The sequence below is a fragment of the Mytilus edulis genome, chromosome 6, assembly GCF_963676685.1.
Source record: "Mytilus edulis chromosome 6, xbMytEdul2.2, whole genome shotgun sequence".
Classification (NCBI taxonomy): domain Eukaryota; kingdom Metazoa; phylum Mollusca; class Bivalvia; order Mytilida; family Mytilidae; genus Mytilus; species Mytilus edulis.
Window position 1 is genome coordinate 78,050,482 of NC_092349.1, and position 22,554 is coordinate 78,073,035.

At 31.8% G+C, this 22,554-nt stretch overlaps 2 protein-coding genes across 9 annotated transcripts in view; both read right to left on the reverse strand.

The window, feature by feature from the left end:
• The window catches only part of LOC139528488 (platelet endothelial aggregation receptor 1-like), a 28,164-nt gene extending 23,191 nt beyond the window's left edge, over window positions 1–4,973 (reverse strand). For 2 of the 8 annotated variants that reach the window (XR_011665602.1, XM_071324488.1), the window contains exons 1-2: window positions 3,580–3,692; window positions 1,783–1,942 (exon numbers count right to left, since the gene is read on the reverse strand). Coding sequence is in view for 6 of the 8 variants with exons in the window: in XM_071324488.1 (XP_071180589.1) it covers window positions 1,783–1,925 (143 nt within the window). In the remaining 2 variants the exon portion in view is untranslated. Of the gene's footprint in view, window positions 1–1,723; window positions 1,943–3,579; window positions 3,773–4,509 lie in introns of those variants that run through there. The other 6 variants (XR_011665603.1, XM_071324491.1, XM_071324493.1 and 3 more) reach the window with 6 other exon arrangements.
• A 2,686-nt stretch (window positions 4,974–7,659) lies between these two features.
• On the reverse strand, window positions 7,660–21,588 carry LOC139526827 (uncharacterized). The gene is made up of 9 exons (XM_071321978.1): window positions 21,529–21,588; window positions 20,542–20,687; window positions 19,018–19,077; window positions 18,148–18,260; window positions 14,755–14,919; window positions 12,927–13,079; window positions 11,030–11,114; window positions 9,463–9,503; window positions 7,660–8,887 (listed from the first exon to the last, which is right to left on the reverse strand). The coding sequence occupies exons 2-9, from the start codon at window positions 20,673–20,675 to the stop codon at window positions 8,586–8,588; spliced, it is 1,053 nt and encodes a 350-aa protein (XP_071178079.1). The 5' UTR covers window positions 20,676–20,687; window positions 21,529–21,588; the 3' UTR covers window positions 7,660–8,585.
• Window positions 21,589–22,554: the final 966 nt, after the last annotated feature.

The following is a 22,554-nucleotide window of genomic DNA, read 5'->3' on the forward strand; positions in this document are numbered from 1 at the left end:
AGGTCATGCTCAGATGACACCTGTCAGTTGGAAATGTTCACCTTACAATCGTTCCAAGTATAGTAGACATATTGCTTACGGCATCTGAGATATAGACACGACCTCAGGTCAAGGGAAAACTGTCTAACAGACATGAAGACCTAAAAAGGTAAGCACATACCAAATGTAGTTATCTTATAGATTAACTATGCTGTATAAAATAAATTGGGGGTTAGTGGAAGTTCCTAAGGACAATTTAACAATATCTGATAGACGTACTAGGGGGAAACATAAATTTAGGCAAATATCTACAAATAAAGATTTCTATAAATTTTCATTCTATCCTCGCACTATTTCGGACTGGAACTCACTACCTGAAGCAATAGGTATGTCTGACACCCTGGAATCCTTCAAAAGTGGCATATCCACTCTAACACTTGAAGGATCCACAACAACTTATTAATTTAAACTACAAAGCCACTGTACATAATGTATATATGTTATTGTTAATGAATTTTCTTTGTCATATTATTTTTAAATTAAGTCCATACGTACATAGCACACAAGTTCCGGGAAGTTTTACACTCCTACCTAGGAGTCTACTCCCGTATTCGGAAGAAGAAGAAGAAGAAGATCTTATAATCACAATGAAAGAAAAATAAATGAGTAATGCGCCCATGGGACACAGATGATGCCCCCAAAAGTTATAAAGGGACATAACTGAAGAACGGTAAAATTAAGTGACGCTACACAAATATGTACATACTCTGAGCTTTGTAGTTAATAGTATTGCGTATAAGTCTCATAATATTTAGTTTAGGATAACTTAAAATTTTTGCATTTTAAACGGGCATAACTAAAGTATTCTGTGGCATTTAAAGATGGGTTCACGGGTGAATACAACTACTATTATGTCATTGAACACAATTTTTTAAATACGCCATTTAACATCATACAATGCCAACTGACGTTTAATTAAAAAAGATGTCGCTACAGTAGCTTCAAAAAAATTTTGCCATTGAAGTTCAGCAGCAAACAGTACTGAACAAATTCTTTGTGTTTGTTTTTCTTTGAGCTAGACCGACACACTGAGATGAATTTTAAAAACATTTTTATTCACAAGGTAACAGTTCACCGGGAGAAATGTCACCCTATATATGGACACATTGATAACATATGTGACTCCGATTCGACCAGTTATATTAGGGACATGAACAGCAAATACATGGTAATCGACACTTGACTCCCATTCACAAGGCAAGCATGCTACTAGATGAGACCCTCGAAGTGGTAAAGATCCTTCATGTGGTTGCGATAATCATGCTTGAAATGTCAAAATACTAATCGTGATTACTTAAAATTAAATATATCATACTAATGCATGCCTATGTTTTCTAGCGGTTTAATAAGTTGACCTACTGCAATCACTAGCATGGCAGTACTGACGTTGGGATTTGGAGCCCTGCATGTAGCAGATGCATTCGTCTCCGAACTAACAGACTAAGATCGCAAGTTTTCCTGTCGAAGGTCGGTGGTTCTTTTCTGGCACTCCGGCTTCTTCCACATAATATAAATTACAACAGAAGACAATATTTACTACATGAATCAAAAGTTCAAGCCGACATTTTTAACGGTACGTACAAGAACATGTAAATCGAGTGTGGTTCTTTTTTTAACTCTTTCTTTAGGATTTCAAAAATGAAATGTCTCTTAGGACTGTTTGAAAATCAATAAATACATGTACATGAAGCATTTCTTATATCTTGGTATCAATCTATTGTAAAATGAAGAAAATCATATTACCATTTTATATTTTGACATATACGTTTGTCCGCTGTATAAACTATTCCTGATCCTTGTTGATCTATTGATACTCCCAAATTTGCAGTACACAGTATCAGGGTACAAATACAAAATATGTTTGTGGTATGAAGCATCACATGCATGAATAATTCCACGGAATCTAAAACAAATAAATTCACATTCAGAAGTTAGAAAATCAAATAGGTTGCATATTTTCCCGTATATTCAAAAATTTATAGGAACCCATGTGGCAAATACAGAAAATGTCATTAATGACACTGTGTAATAGCAAGACAGTAAAATCCCAATAACTCAATATTATCGCTGACACGTGTAATAATTAGCAAAACTATTTAATTACAAAAGCTCCCTTGTTCAAGACATAAATCAATATTTTGACACAACATACTCAAAATGGTGAATGTTTTTATACATTCAATTCTACATATATGGTGCCATACTGATTCTAACTCAATACGTTGCATTTATTTTGACGATGGTTGTTCTCATTTGTTAATAATTATAGATTATGTTATTGCCGTTCGTTTTTTAAAGCACACAGTTTGTATTATTAAATAGCAACATAGTTCCCACAAACATATACAAACGAAAAGATGAGCTTGCATTATTATACCTCATTTCATATTTTCTGTATAAATTTAAAGACAAATACATTTCCTTTTGAACGAAATTGGCATGAAAAGGCTATTTATGGTTAATATTTTAAAAAACTTTTAACTTGGTATGATTTTTTCCCTGGAATAAAACATTTTCCTGCAAAAGGCTATTTTACCGATTAATAGTTTGCAAAGTCTTTACTGGAAGAAATCATTTTCCCGTACTTTCTGTATAATAAAATACCTATTTATTGGCTATATTTGAACAATAGCATTGTCAAGTTTATTACCACCCTCCAAACCCTGTATTTCACTCATCTTCGAGTCGGGGTATATGAGAACACAGGTATAAATTGTTGAAACTAATTTTAACAGGAAATGCCGGTTCTTTATTTTTATTGTTTCTATAACTTATGCATGTTATGGCAAGGAGGTAATTTTGAACTTTAATAAGGGTTTGGGGGATGGGAGTTTCTTTTTTAGTATACACGCACGCATTACTATGATGTTTACGGACTTAAAACTGTCGGGTAAGAGAGGCATTCCTAATTCTCTTTGATTGCTGACCTTATAAAGGCTTATTAAGGTCCAATCTACGATTAACAAAATACTATCAGTTTACGGAATTTAATCGTCTTAAAATATGATTATGCAATGTATTGTGTAATTTATCGATTTGTGCGTAGGTGGTATGAAAGTTGTACATACGCGGTAATATCTAGAAAGATTGACATTTCCCCTTCGTCGTGTTTTTAAAAGTAACAAGCCAGTATTGTTTTTTCGACAATTAAATATAAATATCATGAAACTGTTTTTTAGCACTTTTGGTTGGCAATACAATATTACATGTATATTAATTTATTTGCGTCTCAACATTTACATTACAATCAAATAAAAAAAACATTTTAATTCAACTGCATGTGGTATTAAGGCCGTTCGTGTATGAGAGACTATCATTTGTTTTAGTGATCTGTTGTAATCTATAGAAAAGAGTGAGTAATTTATGTGTAATTATGATATCATTTACACACCTTGAAAATACAGGTAAAATAGTAATTGCGTCAATGGGTAAATGATTGAAAACCCGAACATAGACCCACAAAAAAAGTCATCTTAAAATAATATGATCTGTAACAAATGATAAAAACAAATAAATTGTTAAAATCAACTTTCATCTTACCCTTTGAAATAATAAATTCCTCGTTTCACAATGTAAACATTTGATAGTTCGCCATGTAAGGAAGTTAATATTTTCTAAATATAGATTAAAATTTAAAACGCTCGAGTGCTTTTCATAATTTCAAAAGTCAAGTGTGGTGAAAAGTACTCGGCTTACCGATAGGGTATTGCTGTGTACCGACATATGAATCATTGATCATGTTGATTGTTTTTTCCTGTTAAATGTCATTAACGGAAATATAAAATGAGGAAGTTAAAAGAGTGAAACGTGATAAATTGAATTGCACAATAACAAAATTCTCACAAATTAAGCTTTTATTTGGTAAAATGAAAATAATCAATGACGTCAACGTTAGATGTCCTTGAATTTTTATACTCTTTCACTTTTTTTTTGGGGGGGGGGGGGGGTACATATTATTGTCGGTATTTAGATCGCTTTATTGTGGTCTTTTCAATATAATATTGAATTGGAAGGAATATTCAATGACGTTTAATATACACATACTGTACATATAAAAAAGAAGATGTGGTGTGATTGCCAATGGGACAACTCTCCTGACTTGGGACAGGCACACACATGCATGTATAATGTGGCGGGGTTAAAAATGGAAGGGGGATCCCAATCCTCCTCTAACCTGGGACAGTGGTATAATAGTACAACATAAGAATGAACTATAAAAATAGCTGGAAAAGGCCTACAACTCATCAGATGGACAAAAAAACAAGTGGACGTGGCCGTGAATTTGTACATCCCAACAACAAAAAAAGACAGTAGGAAGAGATCTGAGAGTACTCGTACGTATACATGTATATAATGCAATGTATCACCTTCCCCGTTTTTTAACTTGAAGCGTCGTTACCACCGTCCGACTTCACTGATAATATTTTTGGTCGTTATTACTCGTCTAAATTTGACAACAAAAATAATTACCTTCACCAATGTTAAAGATCAGGACCTCATTCTACCAAATACTCCCAGTATAAGTATTATAAATTGTTATTACTAGTATAACAAATTGAAGCCAATTATTATAATCCTCATTCAATGCACTAATGTGGTCATTGACATACGATTAATCCATTAATTTCACACATTGACACTTTGTTATAGTGTTTAAATATAATAGCCTACGTAGATATAACTATTATAATTGTGAATATTATGATGACAGATGGAAATTAAAGTACTGAAGTACTGAACATCGGATGATTGCAAGATCTTGTGGATGGTCCGGCAAGCACTTGTCTCAGAAAAAGAAATCACATCTCTTTACCTGAAAGTGAGGTTAATGTACAGAGATATATTTTGTTTCTGAGACAAGGTCGTGCATTGATGATGAATAGATCCTCACCGTAATAACTATTATATTGTAATGATACAAATCAGTATACACTAGTTTGTTGTTATATATTATATTGATATAACAGTTACATGCATACATAGTTTTCATCCATTGTATATCATTCTATTCTACTATTCTAATAATAGTGCACAGCAAGTGCATAGTGACACTCTCCTGTAAATATTCATTGTTTTGTAAAATATTGGATATGAGTAGGCATTCAAATTATCCCGCAAAAACAATTACAGAGTTACCGGTCCTAGCCGGAATTGTCGCAAAACGTTCTTGAGATATTCTTCCGCATGCTTTAACACAATTTTTCGGTTAGTGTGCATAGCATGCATAGATATTATCAATGTTTTTTAACTTAAATATATATAAATATTTCTAACGACAAAACATTTTCATATTATAAATTTATGTTCTTAACAAACATAATTTTATCAGTATTCATTGAAGATATGTCACGATTTATAACAAACGATAAGGAATGTTAGCAATGGTTAGTTTGCACTCGTTAATATCTGCGTATTTAAAATGTTAATAGATATTTTACAAACCCAAAACGAAAGTTACATAATGAAAATCTAGGCGATAGCATTATTTTGAAATGCCCTCACGGCAATCCAAATGCAAAATTCGAAGAAAAAGCTTGAAAGCAAAATAGCAAATGTTAAACCCCAATAAGGACAACAAGACTAACACAACACATTACATTAAAGACTGGTCATGTGCAGCACAATCCCTATCAATAGCCGGGTGTTAAAACGGTCCGGTAAGCATATCCTTCTCCACATGTGGCACCCGTCGTGTTGATTACAGAATTTTAAATGAGATCAGTTGAACTATTTGACAGTTATTTTTGACTTATATTAATTTGCTCGTCTTGAATATGCTTGAAATATACCCCTAAATGTCAATCGATCGATGTATAAACATTTTATGCAGTAACAGGTGCTATAAAAAATTTAACAAGGGTTACCAAAATATATTTACAATTCATCTCCATGTGTAGTAGTATAAAACATATTACTTCTGATCTCTGCATACGTCAGTATTTCATCTTGTTAACTATACAACATACATATACTTACTGGGGTTAACAAAAATAGAGATAATTTCCCATCAAAAAGTCTTTTTCACTATTCATATTACTTTTACTGTTTAGTCTTTTTTTTTGGTGATATCCATTTGACGTGACTCTCTACTTATACATCCTGTCATTGTGTTATTGTATGATACGATTTGTATTCTTGTCTTTCATTTTTGCTTATGGGCTTTGTCCATATGCAGTTTCGTGGGTTTTTTTTTTTTACATATGACGTGGTTCGGTACTTTTTCATCCCGTCCTTTTATAGTTTTAAATTCGTATTCTTGTCGGTAATTTTTACTAATGGTCTTTGTCTATATGCCTTTTTGTGTTTCTTTGATACATATGACGTTACTCTGTGCTTATACATCCCGTCATTGTGTAACTATTCTATTATGATCTTTATATATTCTTGTCTTTGACGTTCGCTGATATGTTTTGTTTGTACGCGTTTTTTGTGCTTTTTGTTACATATTTGTTTGTTTTTGTAGTGATTGAGACTATAACACAATGTTGACTGCTGCACCCTTATTTTTGACATTTTACCTATTATGTCTATTATGTCTGTTTGTTTTGTTTACACATAATTGTCAATATAATGGAATTGGATGCGGCTGTCATACAAGTGAGATGTTTAGCTAGCTATTAAACCAGATTTACTCCACCGTTTTCTACAAAAGAAAATACCTGTACCAATCCAGGAATATAACAGTTGTTATCAATTCGTTTGATGCGTTTGAGTTTTTGATTTTGCTATATGATTAGGGACTTTCCGGTCTGAATTTTCCTCGAAGATCAGCATTTTTGAGATTTTACTTTTCACATGTCAAAGAGGTGCGTCCATTTGGCCGTGTTGATATCTCATCCTTCTGTGCTCAATGTGACAACTTCAAGAAGTCGAAATCAGAATTATCACCGTTTTTGCTTGTCTAACCAACTCACGATGTGTCACAAGTGTAGCAGCTATTGCTGTTGCATACTTAGTTAATTAACCTTTGGTTGACAATCATTTTTGTTTACTGTGTCGTGTTGTGATAGTGAGACACCTTTTTGACTGTGAAGGCTCGATCGAAACAGGAACATTCAGTCTGATTACTCAGGTAGAACGAGTGCCACACTTACTGCACGATAAAGAATAAATGGAACCATTCTCCGAAAGCACCCCCAGGTGGCATACTGCATAGCAAAATATCTACCCCTTTATATTACTAGTAGTCATTTCCGTTTTCAGGGACGGGATGAATGTCCCTCTCGTTATTCAAATCTTTCTATCTTGCATTCACGTGCTTAAGATATTTGGCACGCAATGTAAAAAAAACACATTGCGTTCCAATATTCACCATTCCTCATTTCCATTCTCAATTTTATCCATCAATCAATCAGTTAATCAATCTTGTTCTGCCGTAGAATACATAAAAATTCAGATATCCGTCAGGTTGTACAGTTGTGAGACATCAATACTACTTTTGTGTTTGACGAATCAGGCACATTTCAGTTGTTTTCCATTTTGCCGTTTGTTGAAATAGTTGAGCGTTGGATGTTGTCGGGTTTTATGGACTTTGCCGTTTCTGAATTTACTTGGAGGTCGTTATTTTTGTCATTTTTGTTTTCTGTTTGTACTTGACATCAAAAGACAAATAACTAAAAGTTATATTTACATTCAGATAAGACTTAAACCATTTATTATACAATATTTACAAGTTTACTAAACAAAATTAATTACACCATCTGTGATTTAATCCATACATCGTTGCACGTGACACATTATTATTTTGCATATACATTATATAGTTAATAACTAGTATGTATCAAAAATCAAACAACTATCTCTAGATCAACATACTGTAGAAAAGTGTCTGTTTAGTGTTAATGTCAATTACTTAATAGCCCTGTATATCATCGTAAGTGGAGTAGTTGAGCAAAGACAACCATAGATCTGCCAATAATATCACATTCTTAATAAATGAAGAAAAAAAAAAAAACACACAGAAGGCTCTCTGATGAGATTTCCTGAATTTGGGCAGACATATGACTCCTTGAGGGGTTAAACATGTTGAGGTTGTTTTGATTTTGACAAAGAAAAAGAGTAATGTGATCTTTAAATTGTAATTTAACTTTTCAAAAATGGTTCTAATTGTTATCATGCATAATTGAAAGAAACTTTTGTTTTCATTTGATATACAAAAGTGCGTTCAAAATTAAAAATAAGTTTCTTTGAAAAAGTATCATTTTGACTATATTCCGTACTTAAGCCTTTATCCTCAAAAATAATGCGTACTAATCTTGAAGTAATACCTGTCATTTGAGTTTTAATGAATAACCAAGTAATTTTTGCCAAAGTGATTTTTTTCGAAACTTTCTGAGTGAGTTAGAAGATACTGTATTGCCAAGTTTAAACTAAATGGCTGTGCTTTGTAACTGTGCATATCACTGTACACGCAAACATTACAAAATTGTTTAAAATTACCGTATGCAGCGCTTTGAATAAAATAATTGTTTATTGATCTGCAGGTTTAAAAACTTGGAAATATCTACATGTTGTCCTACAAATTCATCATTTGTAAACTTGAAATTTCATTTAGATGCTACAGTTTCATTGTCATTTGGAATAGATTGTCTCGTGCTTTTAGTTAAATACTGTAAATGCATGCTAATGTATTGTAGATCTTTACTCTTTCTTTCCATATCTGAGTCCGCATGACGAATATCGACATTCATTGCATTGTACATACTAATGTAAACTCGGTTACCCTCCACGTCTTTGTAACTATCACCCCTCAGTATTTCTTCACTGATATTAACTTGAGTTAATTCGTGGCTTTCATTCATCAGTTTCGTTGTATGACTGCTTTCACTCATCAACTTGTGAACTGATTCTAAAAATATCATTGCCAATAAGATAGTATCCAAGTAAACCGTTCACAGCATCTAATATTGTAAAATAAATAACGTGTTTATATTGTCTGAGGTTTCAATTAATAGTTTGATATATCGTTTACAAATGTAAGGTAGTTCTCTTGCATGTGTTTTTTTTATTTATCGAATGTCTTTCTGCTGTTTTTTTTGGCGTATTTTCATATGGACATTGTTTCAATTCTTCCGTACTACATCAACACAATGTAATCTAATTTCTTGATTTGTCCATTTAAATTGATGAGTTTTGAGGCAGAGGCAAAACTTTCCATGATGGTCGACAAAACACCCGCGAAATCGCTACTATTGAGACATTACATGGAAGATTAAATGAAATGAAACATTTTCTGTTTAAAAACATAGTTTCTTAGTTAAAACGATAGTCTTTTCAAAACGTTTTGAACATTCAGAATGTCTCTTTCAATCTATAAGCGTACAGCAATGTCAGATTAGACGATAATGAAACTTTATCTACCAGTATATCATTTGCATATTTAAAGTAAAAAACAAGCTCACATTCTTTGATAAAACTATTTACCTGTGGTTCCACGTTTCTTGAAATTATATCCACCATGATACCTGCAAAAAAGAGTGGCGAAAGATATCAAAAGGAATATTTATAACTTTAGTCAAAATAAACTGAACATCGCCATGGGCAAAAGTAGTACATGTATACAGGAGTAGATTACCTTAGTCGTATTTGTCACAACTTTTCGGAATTTTGGGTCTTCAATGCTCTTCAACTTTGTATTTGTTTGGCTTTTTAACTATTTTGATCTGAGCGTCACTGATGAGTCTTATGTAGACGAAACGCGCGTCTGGCGTATAAAATTATAATCCTGGTACTATTGATAACTATTGAAAGTCATAAATCTATTGAGAGAAAACAAATCCGAGTTACAAAGAGAAAAAAAAAACTAGTAGATGAACAAGAGTATGTAAAACACAACATAAAGAAATAAAGACATAACACGATCCCAACTAAACCTTTGGGCGATCTGAAGTTCTCAGGAAGGGTTAAACGATCTTGTTCCATATGTAGCAACAGTCGTGATGTGCATGCTAGTACAAACGAGTTGATAAGAATATCGATTGCACAAAAACATATTTAACATCTTTTGTCAGACTGATGCAAGATTGACATGTGCACGAACAAACAAATAAAATGAAACACGCCATTTCCCATTACAATTTTATGGTGTTTATGAACAATCATATAAAAACAATGTAATCATAACATACCATATTGAAAAAAACCATATTGAATGTTTTATTGATACCCAGTTCAATGCTGGGATTATGCACATATCTAACTACATATTGATACCAAATTGTAAAGATGCTGTTCTAACACGTGACTCGGACTTCTTTTAAACTGAGTATTATGTGTATTGCTGTGCATTTCTTTATTCTATATTTGCTAGATCTATAGGGAGAAGTTTGAAATCCTACAAAACTCAAACTAATTTAATCCCGCCGCATTTTTGCACCGGTTCCAAGTTATATTAGGAGTCTCTGGCGTTTGGTAGTCCTGTATGTTTTTTTTTATTTTACTTATAGTTCATTTATATGTTTTGAAGTTAAGTATGAAGCTCATTTTCACTGAACTAGTACACATTTTTATTTAGGGACCAGTTGAGACCCACCTCTGGGTGCGGGATTTTCGCGCTGCGTTGAAGACCTATTCACATTTCTTAGTGCCAAATATTGTCATTAAAACTACTTGTACAATGTACGTGCTGTAATAGGTTTATATATAAACATCGACAAGTAAGTTTGTTAATTTGCTTTTAGCTATATATTCCAACAGCCATTGGTGGATAATTCTCTCAATGACAATCGATTTCATCTCCTTAACATTTTCTGCTGGAAGAGTCTTCACAATGGTATTTTTTTCTTTTTGTAATCGGATTCTGTAGATTGTTACAGGGTAGCTTTAGCTAAATATTCATAACATATTACGAGACGCTCATTTATAGTGTTTCTAATTTAAGGGATATTTTGAGAGACGTTATTTGATTAGGTTACATGACAATTGTTTTACCAAATTAAAGACATTTTGATTTTTTTTTATCTAAACCATTTGTAATATTCTGTTTACAAACCTTTTCACTAATAAAGCAATGATAATGATTATCACAAGGATTGGTATAACCACTGATACTGCAATAAGTGGTGTAGAAGCATCGCCTACAAAGGAAACACTTTTTATAATAATTAAAGAACCAAAAAACATACTGTGGTTCAATGATATCAATTTTAACGAAATTCTAAGAACTAAAGTGTTTAAGGAAACAATAAAATCTTGTAGTCTCATATGCAAAATATAAAAATATGAAAGAAAAGTGACGTTTTCATTTCTTAACTCACTGTAATAGTCAATGTTACCCCGCCATATAACCAAATAACTGATTTGACAGCAAAGAGTAATAATCATAATAAACAGTTAATTAAACTCCGTGAATATTAGTTTTGTGTGACTATAAATTGCAGGTTGTGCATTTATCTAAAATTACATTTGTAATGATGGTGACCGTTGACTATACCTTGTGCATACAGCCTCCTCAAAAACTAATAATTCTTTATCAACTGAAGGTCTTTCCACCAAAAACAATGTATTTTATTTCGAAAGTTGTCAAATTAAGTTTAAAATGTCATTTCAATCATCAAATGATAGCTTATTGTAGGCTGATTCCCAAAATATATGGTTTCTATACGAAACTATTTAAACCAGGGAGATAATTTGTTACTTCCGGTTTGAAAAATGTTACTTCCGATAATATTTGAATTTTACTTCACACTGATTCCACAAATATCTGGTCTATATACTTTTATATAAATAAAGCACAAGGTCACTCCCGGTTGTTTTTTCAGGGGTTAAATGGTTTGATACCTTTTGCGAAAAGTCTCATGGCTTTATCATGTATGCATATGAGGTAAAAGCAAAGGTCAAAATCTAGAACTTCAAATTAAGCTATGACCTTGAGATCAATTTCAAGGTCATTAACCAAGGACCTTAAATCAAAAGACCATAGGTCTTAATTATATTTGGTTAATGAGTTATATCACCATACGGATATTTTTAAATACAATAGGGGAGAAAACTCCCTTTTACGTTCAACGTACCCTTGCAATCAAAATTTACGTGTTACAACATGTCGCAACTAAAGATTTAGTAAAAATAATTGTTGATATCTTATACAGTTTTTGGTAATAAGTGAAAATAAGTCAAATTCAAAAATTATAATATGACCTTGACCTTTGACCTTGACCTAATTTTCTTTTTTTTGGACCAAGGACCTCAAATCAAAAGATCCTAGGTCTCTATCACTTATGGTTTACATGATAGAAATGCATATCACTTATATCAAATGCATAAGGGGAAATAACTCTCATATGGAGCGTTCATATTGCTTCGATCAAAATGGGACAAATCATGCAAAGGATATAACGAGCAATGTTATAAAATAAATTTGTCCTAATCTTTTACCGTTGCTAAGGAGTAGTGGACACAAGGAAAACAGTGTTTGGGGAGATAACTACTACAAAGAAAAGTATTCGGTTACGCAGGGTAAATTTCAAAAGCGCATAAACTGTTCGATATCATATACCAAATATCTAAGCTTCATATTGCGAAACAAATATTTATCGCAAGAACAAAATTAGGCGGAAGAAAAAAAAAAATAATCAGAAGAAAAACAATAGGTCTTTCCACAGAAAAGTGGAAAGACCTAATAAACAGTTAAGGTAATTTTCCTCCGTGAAGATTAGTTTTGTGCGACTATAAATTGCAGGTTGTGCGTTTATCTAAAATTACATTTGTAATGATGGTGATCGTTGACTATACCTTGTGCATACAGCCTCCTCAAAAATCAATAATTCTTTATCAATGCTTATCAATTGATACTTTATTTGACAATGTTGTTGTATTTTAACGTTTATGTATAATCATTTATCTTTTAAAAAATACTCCTCATAGACATTATTCAAGATTTAAATTACCATGCTGAAACCCTTGTCTTGGATCCTGATTTCTTTCTTCTGCAGTTGGAAATACGCTTACATCGACTTGGGCATTTGTTGATGATATAGTTTTCATTTTTTGTCGATGGAAGAGTGTGGTATGTGAAACAATTGTCAATGTCGACGATGGCTCTATAATAATAAAAACATAAAGTAGTGAAAACATATTTCATGAAATGCAGCTCCGACCATTATTTTGATAATTATCAGTATCCAATACATCATTCTCAATCATATTTAAAGTAATACCTGAGACCAGCATAGCCCTAACCAACAGAAACAAACATATATTTGTGGTAACAAGGGATCATATAACACACTGTTCTTGCTTATGTAATGCACCACTGACAATTACATGTGCTGTGTATTGTTCGTTCTTATGGTGTACTGTTACACCAATCTCCCAGGTTAGGGGGAGTGTTGGGACCCATCTAACATGTTTAACCCCGCCACATTATGTATGTATTTGCCTGTCCCAAGTCAGCAGCTTGTAATTAAGTGGTTGTCGTGTGTTGAGGTGTTACATATTTGATTTGCGTTCATTTTTTGTACATAAATAAGACCGTTAGTTGTCTCGTTTGAATTGTTTTACATTTGTCATTTCGTGGCTTTTTATAGCTTACTAGGCGGTTACGGACTTTGCTCATAGCTCATAGCTGAAGGTAGTACTGTGTCCTGTAGTTGGTAATTTCTTTCTCATTTGGTCTCTTATAGAGAGTTGTCTCATTGGCAATCATACTAAATCTTCTTTTTCATTCTTTCCTTTTTTAATTCATGTTGAGTTCGATATTTTTGTTAATACTATTTTATACAGATAGAAGTTATATAAAAGTGTAACAAGTTAATTGCTTTTGTGACTAAAATTTTGAAATAATAGGCAAAATAGAAAGTTTATAACAAAAGGGTTTCTAGAGAGCACCATGAATTGCTCTTATTCATTTGAATGTCTCTTATACTATTGTTAAATCAATGAATGCAGGTGGAATCATTTTGATATGATCAATGGGTAATAGTTTAAGGTAACTGTTTCTCGAACACGATTTATTTAAAACAGGCTTCGGATTGTAATTTGATTTAATTTGCCTGATTGCCATGGGAAGTATACAAGTGGAAACAAAGGAAAGAATAGGAGCCTTTTTTTTTAATTTTTAGTGTCAATATAAAGTCAATGATCACGTTAACAGTAACAAAAGAAGTGCTGTTTAGGAAACACAATGAGCTCCATGAAGTGTTACTTATGTTTTTGATTTTTATTAATATATTGGGATATATGCTGCGCACCTGAAAGGTTGGCAATAATGTGAGAATCTCTCAAGATTAAAAAAAAACACAACAGTGCATCAGAAACCATTTTTTACTGTTTAGGAAACTGAAGCAAGTATTTTTTAACAATTTCAACTTTTAGATAAATGCCTTTTTTAGTATCACTTTATAACAGAACCCTTGCTTAGTCAAGTGTGTTGTCGATGACTTAAGAATCTAATTATAGATTTTAACACTGTTATAGCTCCTCAACTGTTTCGGTTCTTATACGTCTTTGGTTTACAATTATCCGACATTGAACTTCCCTAACGATGAGTAATTCAGGAGAGTGCTTCCGGACGCCAGCAATTTATTACGTGTTGTTTTCATTCTTTATTGTGATAGAAAGCTAGTAATAATAGCACGTTTTTAGTTTTGTCCCTGCAACAATAATAGTGTTTCAAAGTTTAGTTTAGTAAAATACATTATAGATTATTTATGGCTCTTTTTTTTATTTTCTTTACATAAATGTGTGAAACGTTTCAATTAATATTTGTAGTAATACCTGTCCTAGTTTGGGTTGTTCCTTTGATTGTTTCTTTATAACATTTTGTCACAGCCGGATTTTCGTCACACCTTTTACATTCTCCAGTTGTTTGATTACACTTTTCAGACGAAAGACATCTACATTCCTTTGAACAGTTCAACCCATAAGTTAATTCTGGACACTCTTTAAAAAGAAATATGACGAAGAGAATTGTAGCTTTATTTTATTAATCTAGGCAAAATTCAATTTTCAATTGTGTCCTTACCTGAGTAACTTTGCAATTAATATTAATTATGAAAAAGGTGTATTTGTTTTTCTTGCATATTCTTTATCATGTACTGCCAGTGCCACATTTTTGAAAGGGTTAAACCGATGACATTTGTGAAGATGCAACTTGAATTCTGCATTTAAAATTATAAGTCTTTATGAGCGTTTCTGATGGATGTAAGACCGTTATATTCTAGTATTGGGACTTTGAACATATCAATTTATGATGCTAGTTTCAATAATCATGACACTTGTTGCTGGAATGACTTGCTGCTAGAATGACTTGTTGCTGTATTCAAGTACATTATCGTAATAGAACTCATGTGAAATTATCGTGTGTGTTTTTTGCTAAAATTTATTAGATTACAAGAATTGACACCTTTATTTTTTATTTATTTTTCATCAACAAAAGTATTTTTACAGATCACGATCAAACATTTCAAATACATAATTTCGCATTCATGATGCGCCTTTAATTGTTTTAAAATACAATTAGCACACACCTGGCATAGAAAATATCAATCAGAAATAACCAGATAAGAACAACATTCGATCACGATAATTGTTTTATGTGAAAATACCGGACATCCAGGAAGTATATTTATTTGTTATGCGAACAATGGCATGGACATCCGTTATGGACTATTGTGTTTTTTTCCATTGAATGGTACTAATATTTGGGAAACGTATTTATATGTTCACTTGAACGAACTGCAAGGAATTTCCGTATCGACAATGTGTTGATCGTTGTCTGGTTACAAACTGATGTCAATATTCAAAACAATTCTTCCTGATTTTGAGGTTAAACTTTTAAATCTAGGATTAAAAAAGATAATTTTATGACTGTATCTTTTATTGATGACATGTTGATTAGAATTAAAAACTCTTCAGATGTATTTTAGCTTACTTGGGTATATACATTCGTTACCTCCATCTATATAAATTTGGTCTGTTATAGTTAAGTAAACAACTTTAACAAAATCAAGAGATGAAGATAAGAGATAAAATTAAGCTCCATAATCCGCTTATAAATCTCAATGATTCAGTTTTATGTATGAATTATTCAACAAGTACCTGTTTTTTTGTTGGAATGAGATCAATGTACAAAAGTATTTAAAATATCACTGTGACATTCTGACCTTATTGTGTCATTTTAATATAATATTTATCAATTTTGTATATAACTTTTATTTTATAAAATTATCAAGTGAAAAGCTTGATGTGATAGGAGTTAGATCTGTAGATTGGTTTTGTTCATATTTGACAAACAGAAAACAGATTATTTATATTAACAAAACAAACTCTGAAGTGTTTAATGTAACTTGCGGTGTACCCCAAGGTAGTATATTAGGACTGCTTTTATTTTTGATATATGTGAATGATTCACAAGTTAGTATTGATACTGATTATAAGGTTTTATCATAAGCTGATGATACAGCTATTCTTTTTTCACATTCAGATCCAAGAATAAATTCAAGAAAACTATCACTTATGTTGAAATCATGTAAAGATTGGCTTGTTGATAATAAATTGTCTCTACATTTAGGAAAGACTGAAAACATTTTATTTGGACCAAAGAAAAAACTTTAGAATGTTAATAAGGATTTTTCTATTGAATGTGATGATATTGAAATTGAAAGTAAATCAAATGTGAAATATTTAGGTATCATTTATGACAAATTGTTATCTGGTGAACAAGTTGTTGATAATATTATAAAGAAGGCAAATCAGCGCTTAAACTTTTTGTATAGATATAAAGAATGTTTGTCTCATCAATCTAGGTTATTCAAAATAAAGTTCTACGGTTTATACTTTATCTTCCTCAGAGAAAACGAATCACTGTAAAATAATTTGAGGAAGTGGGGTTATTGAATATTTGTAACAGAGTGAAATAACTTCGTTTGAATCATGTATTTAATGTTTTTCACAACAAATATCCGAAATATTTTAAAGATGGTAATACAAGAACTTTCTCGAATAGGAATACTAGAACAACTGCTTACAATTTTTATGTTACAAATGTAAAATGTGTAGAATCTGCTTCTTTCTGTTTTAGTGGTATTAAAAACTGGAATGCTTTGCCAGATTTTATAAAAAGTATTCATGTAAATTCAAATTAAAATCTAAAGATGAAGTAAAAAAACACATAATGAGTATACTCAGGTCAATGTCAGATTCAGATTTTATAATTTATTAGATTATTTTATATGAATAAGTTATGCTGTGTATCATGGATACTATTATTGCTGTAAAATTGACTGAAAAATGATTCGTTTTTATATCAAGACTTAAAGGACCCCTTTGGAAATAAGCTTGTTCGCTTTCATGGGTCATCCCTGGGTTAAGGCATTAATGGTACCTATGTAACAACCATTGATATATTTTAAGGTTGTATTATGTAATTGTATATATTGCCTTTACCTGAATAAATATTATTATTAACTGAATAAGAGCAACATTAAACTCTTATATAAGTATAAGCATTATAGTAATACATTTGTTTATTAAACCACAAATCCAGGTATGAAAAACAAATACGAGGGTTTACACACTAGTGTAGTCTAATATCATCCTAATCATGCTAAAGACTGGCTTATTCTGCTATTAAAACCTAAACTGCGATGGTATAATGTTGTCTGTGACCACTACACTGTTTTCTATAATTTCAAATAAATAGTCAGTCGACACATTTTCCAATTGCGAATTATAAACTATGAATGCTATGCAAATGTTATACAAGTGTGAGGTTTAGCTAGCTATAAAACAAGCTTGCATCTACCATTAACAACATAAGATAATGTCTGTACTTCGGTATTTTAGTAATTTTACATTTTTGGTTGGTGACTATGATTAAAGGTTTTTTATTTAAGCACACATCAGGTATTTGGTTTTCCTTTTTTCGCATTGGTGACTTTTATAGATTACTATACGGTATGGGTTTTGTTAATTTTTTAGGAACGGCAGCCTATTGTTGCGTACATTCTGGTTTTACGGTCTCTGGTTGATAGCTGTCTCATTGACAATCAAAGAAAACATTAATTTTTGTTAATGCAAAATGTATTCACTATATATGAACAAGAATGTAATCATTTATATTCTTGTCCAACGAGTTTACATATTCATAATGATTAAATGATCAATTACTGTCACATTTCCCCTTGTTAAGTTCATGGAATCCTGGGCAGCAAATTGACACATTAACTGCTACAAAGACACTTCCTGATTTCTCCACTTCATGTGTACCGATTCTTTGTTGACTGAAAATATATCAAGACAAGCAAATTGTCAGCACATATTGTTCATTTGTGTCATTAACTAGTAATTTGCACACACTGTGAAATAAACACAATTTGTAAATCTTAAAGTTGTTGTATCAAAGCACATACATTGTATTTCAGGTATTCTTCAAAATATCAATAACTAAAGGGTATATTATCATATTCTATAGAAATGAAGTGTGTAAAAGTTGATTAAAAGGTTAGGAAAACTTATGTTGGTATGTTCATGATCCTATATTTAAAGTGAAAATAGAAATAGCAATAATGCATAATGTCTGCATTAATATTACAGTTTTAAGATTTAACAAGGAACATATTTATAGATATATATCATGGTTATTTGAGTTTCCAATGTGATTGATGTCAAAGGTCGATTTGCTTCTACCTTATCGTTTATTCGCATGACTTTTTATCTGCTCTGAATACCGGAACACTTTCATATCGAAAGGGATAGAGATAAGGTAAATAAGTTTTGAAAATGAAGAGGTGTTTGAAAAGCCAGTCTTCAATTTTTTTAGCACTTAAGTGAAATAGAAGTTAAATAAAAATAATTAACGAATGCGCTTAGAATTTATTAATTTACGTGATTTTCAAGTGTAATGTACCTAATCTTAGGTATTTGTATCTTTTCGCTTTCGTAAAAATAGAAGAAAAAAAAAACATGTAAAGAATTAAGTCTCATCTTTGTGTAATTTTGCACGAATAAGCTCTAAATAATGTGTAATAATTAATTTACCCATCTCCTTTTCTTAAAATACCCGTTTCATTATAGTAAACAGGCATTGCTTTCAGTTCCCTGTAAATAACAAGTAATACATGACCGATGTTGAATAAGGTAAGAAAATTGCTACTAAAATCTACGATCACCCCTAGTTTTTTGTGAGGTTTGTGTTGCGTACTCTTTAGTTTTCTATGTTGTGTCATTTGTACTATTGTTTGTCTGTTTGTCTTTTTTCATTTTTAGCCATGGCGTTGTCAGTTTATTTTCGATGAATGAGTTTGACTGTCCCGCTGTAATCTTTCGTTCCTCTTTTACGACTGTACGTTGTTACATATCATCAGATGTCCTCTTGTTCTGATAATCCGTTTGACTTCTATCAATCTTCAAAAAATAATTCTTAAAAATTCATTTTTAAAAATAAATATTTTTTTTCTTCGTGTATGCTAATGTATGATATATACGAACTCTGACTATGCATATCATAATTTTGAATCAATAATCAAAACAGTTACCCATTAGGTCTCTGTGTTACTCTATTTCTTTTTATATAAAATACTCAATGGAGTAAGTATGAGTATTGTTACAGCCTTCCATTCAAAACAAAAACATTAGACATGTGCTTTAAACCTGTTTCATTGTACCATGTGACTTTACTCATTTGAATAACTTTGACCAGCAATCATTTAAGTTTCATTTAAGTTTTATGTCATGTGAGTACTGAGCTTTCTGTATACATGATTTTGTATTTTTCAATGTTTAATTTCTATGAGTAACCTTAGTCCTTTGGAGACTGATGCATCTGATTGACAGAAAATTGATGAGGGTGTTTTTAACGACCATGACTACCCATATAATAATCAACTTTTTAAATAGTAGAGATCTGTTATATAAAACCGTAAGTTTGAAGTCTGTTTTTGTTTATCAAAACAGAAATCACAAAAATACTAAACTCAAAAGAAATTTCAAAAATGAAAATCCGTAATCAAATGGCAAAATAAAATGATAATAGTTATCAAAGGTACCAGGATTATAATTGTGTACGCCAGACGCGCGTTTCGTCTACATAAGACTCATCAGTGACGCTCATATCAAAATATTTATAAAGCCAAACAAGTACAAAGTTGATGAGCATTGAGGATCCAAAATTTCAAAAAAGTTGTGCCAAATACGGCTAAGGTAATCTATGCCTGGGATAAGAAAATCCTTAGTTTTTTTCAAAAATTCAAAGTTTGGGAAACATGAAATTTATAAAAAATGACCACATTATTGATATTCATGTCAACACCGAACACATCAAGCGTATAGAAAACAACTGCCATATTCCTGACTTGGTATAGGTATTTTCAATTGTAGAAAATGGTTGATTGAACCTGGTTTATAGCACTGTTCATTTAAAATGTATACTTATATATGTATCTACTCTGAATCAACTACTCTCTCGCTCTCCTTTTCACAATCCAGGTCAATCTCTTTTTCTACCACTTTCTCTCTTTCTCACTCTTTCTCCCTATAAACATAAATAAATGCTAGTTTTATTACCATGTGGTTTTGGTGCAGATTCCAACATCTTTTGTAAGACTGATATTTGCAAGATCGGCGTGTGCACGAACAAAACAAATTAAACAAACCATGCCAACTCCTATAACAGTTATCCGATGTTTATGAACAATCATATCAAGTTTAATCTGAAAAAAAAACATGTTGCATGTTTTATTGATACTCTGATCAATCTTGGGATAATGCACATATATAACTACATATGTATACCAAGTTGTAAAGATGCTGTTCTGACAACGCACTCGGACTTCTTTTAAACTGAGTTTTACTGCGCGTATTACTGTGTGTTTCTTTATTATACATTGCCTAGAGGTATAGAGTTGAGATATCACAAAACATGTTTAACCCCGCCTTTTGTTTGCGTCTGTTCCAAATCAGGAGACTCTTGACTTTTGTTAGTCTTGTAAGTTGTCATTTTGATTCTTTTAAAGTTTTGGGGTTTGTCCATTTTACCTAAACTAGCACACATTTTTATTTAGAGGCCAGCTGAGTCCCAACTCCGGGTATGGGATTTTCGTACTGCCTTGAAGACGCATTGATGACCGTCGGCTGTTACCTGCTTTGGATCGAGTTGTTATCTCTTTGAGAGACAAACATGTGAAAATTTAATGTTGCAATCTGACTCATTATACTTTTGTAATAGTATTCAGAGACTGATATAAACTCAAATACAAACAAGAATATCAGTACATTTGTTTTGCTTGGAAAAGCATGGCAAACTTTAATATGTAGTGAACTATGAAATGTTGGTCCTAATCTTGATTTAGCATATACTTTTGATAGATCATATTAAACATTCATACCATGTTACAAGTCGATGTGATCTTAACTTGATAATAAAATGCTTGCTAGCTAAAACTTTAACCACACAATTTAATGATAAGTCTTTTGCCTCTGAATTCATAGCATCAAATGTTTTTTATATGTTTGCAACATCAACAGCAATAAGATTGATAAATCATTACATACCCCTCAAATTCCTTGTTACAGTTAGACGATAAACTACCTTTTCATGTTGCCAGCTTTGTTGGAAAAAACCCACTTTACATTTGATTTATAACAAAGAAACAATAGTGAACTGATGTATTAATTGCATCCGGATGACTAATTGATAGATTTGATTAAACAGGATTATAGTACATTTTAATAATTACATTAGATGTATGTTTCATTATAATACGTTATTCAGATAGCACATCTGGTGTTATTCCTTAGTCGATTGCATTACACAATAACATTTATCATTCATTGTGACACGAGGTCCAAGAATAAAGTGCACAGGTAAATTGAATAAAAACTTGATAAAAATTTGATAAAAATCGTGTTTTCATGATCATAGCTAAAAAATGTAATTATAAGTATTGAATGCTTCTCTTTGTAACAAGCGCTTCCACGCTTCATACAAACTATACTTCGGTCAACGCATTTACACCCCAATGAAGTTACAAAAAGAAGCATTCAATTCTTAATTAAATACTGTACACACCCGATTGTTATTTTTAGTGATGATATTTTCAAATATCTCTTCTTTATGGGACCTTTATCAGCGAGTAAAAGATAATGTATAATGTCTATTACTTACATCATTGCCCTTGCTATGGAAAAAATAGAAAAAGATTTTATCAATGGTACTTCTATTGCTATATTGTTTCTTAACTACATGTCATATCAGAGCTGTATATGAGAGAGAATCTGATGCAAAACCATTGATAATTATAGATTATCGTTGATCCTCTGAACGTCAGTATTTTTCTCGCTTGAACCGGGACGGCGAAAGCGAGAAAGGCAATCGAGTTGAGATGACCAATGATAATCTGTTTATTGCTATTTTACCTATAACGACGTTGTCAATTTCCTGTCAATGTCATTCCGTTAGCAACGCCACGTGCGTGCTTAGTTTCTAGCGATAATTTTCCATCTCAAGCGAGTAGCATTATATGAAAAATTATCACAAAAAAAGATCAAAGGAAAAATGCACAAAATAAAGAAAAGCTA

What these genes read in the sequence shown, in the direction of transcription:
- LOC139526827 (XM_071321978.1), bottom strand. Translation starts at nt 20,675, where the DNA reads ATGATTGTTCATAAACATCGGATAACTGTTATAGGAGTTGGCATGGTT. An exon ending in AAGACAAGGGTTTCAGCATG is followed by an intron (nt 11,115 to 12,926) that starts GTAATTTAAATC and finishes TTTCCTTTGTAG; the next exon opens with GCGATGCTTCTACACCACTT. An exon ending in ATTGCTTTATTAGTGAAAAG is followed by an intron (nt 9,504 to 11,029) that starts GTTTGTAAACAG and finishes TCTTTTTTGCAG; the next exon opens with GTATCATGGTGGATATAATT.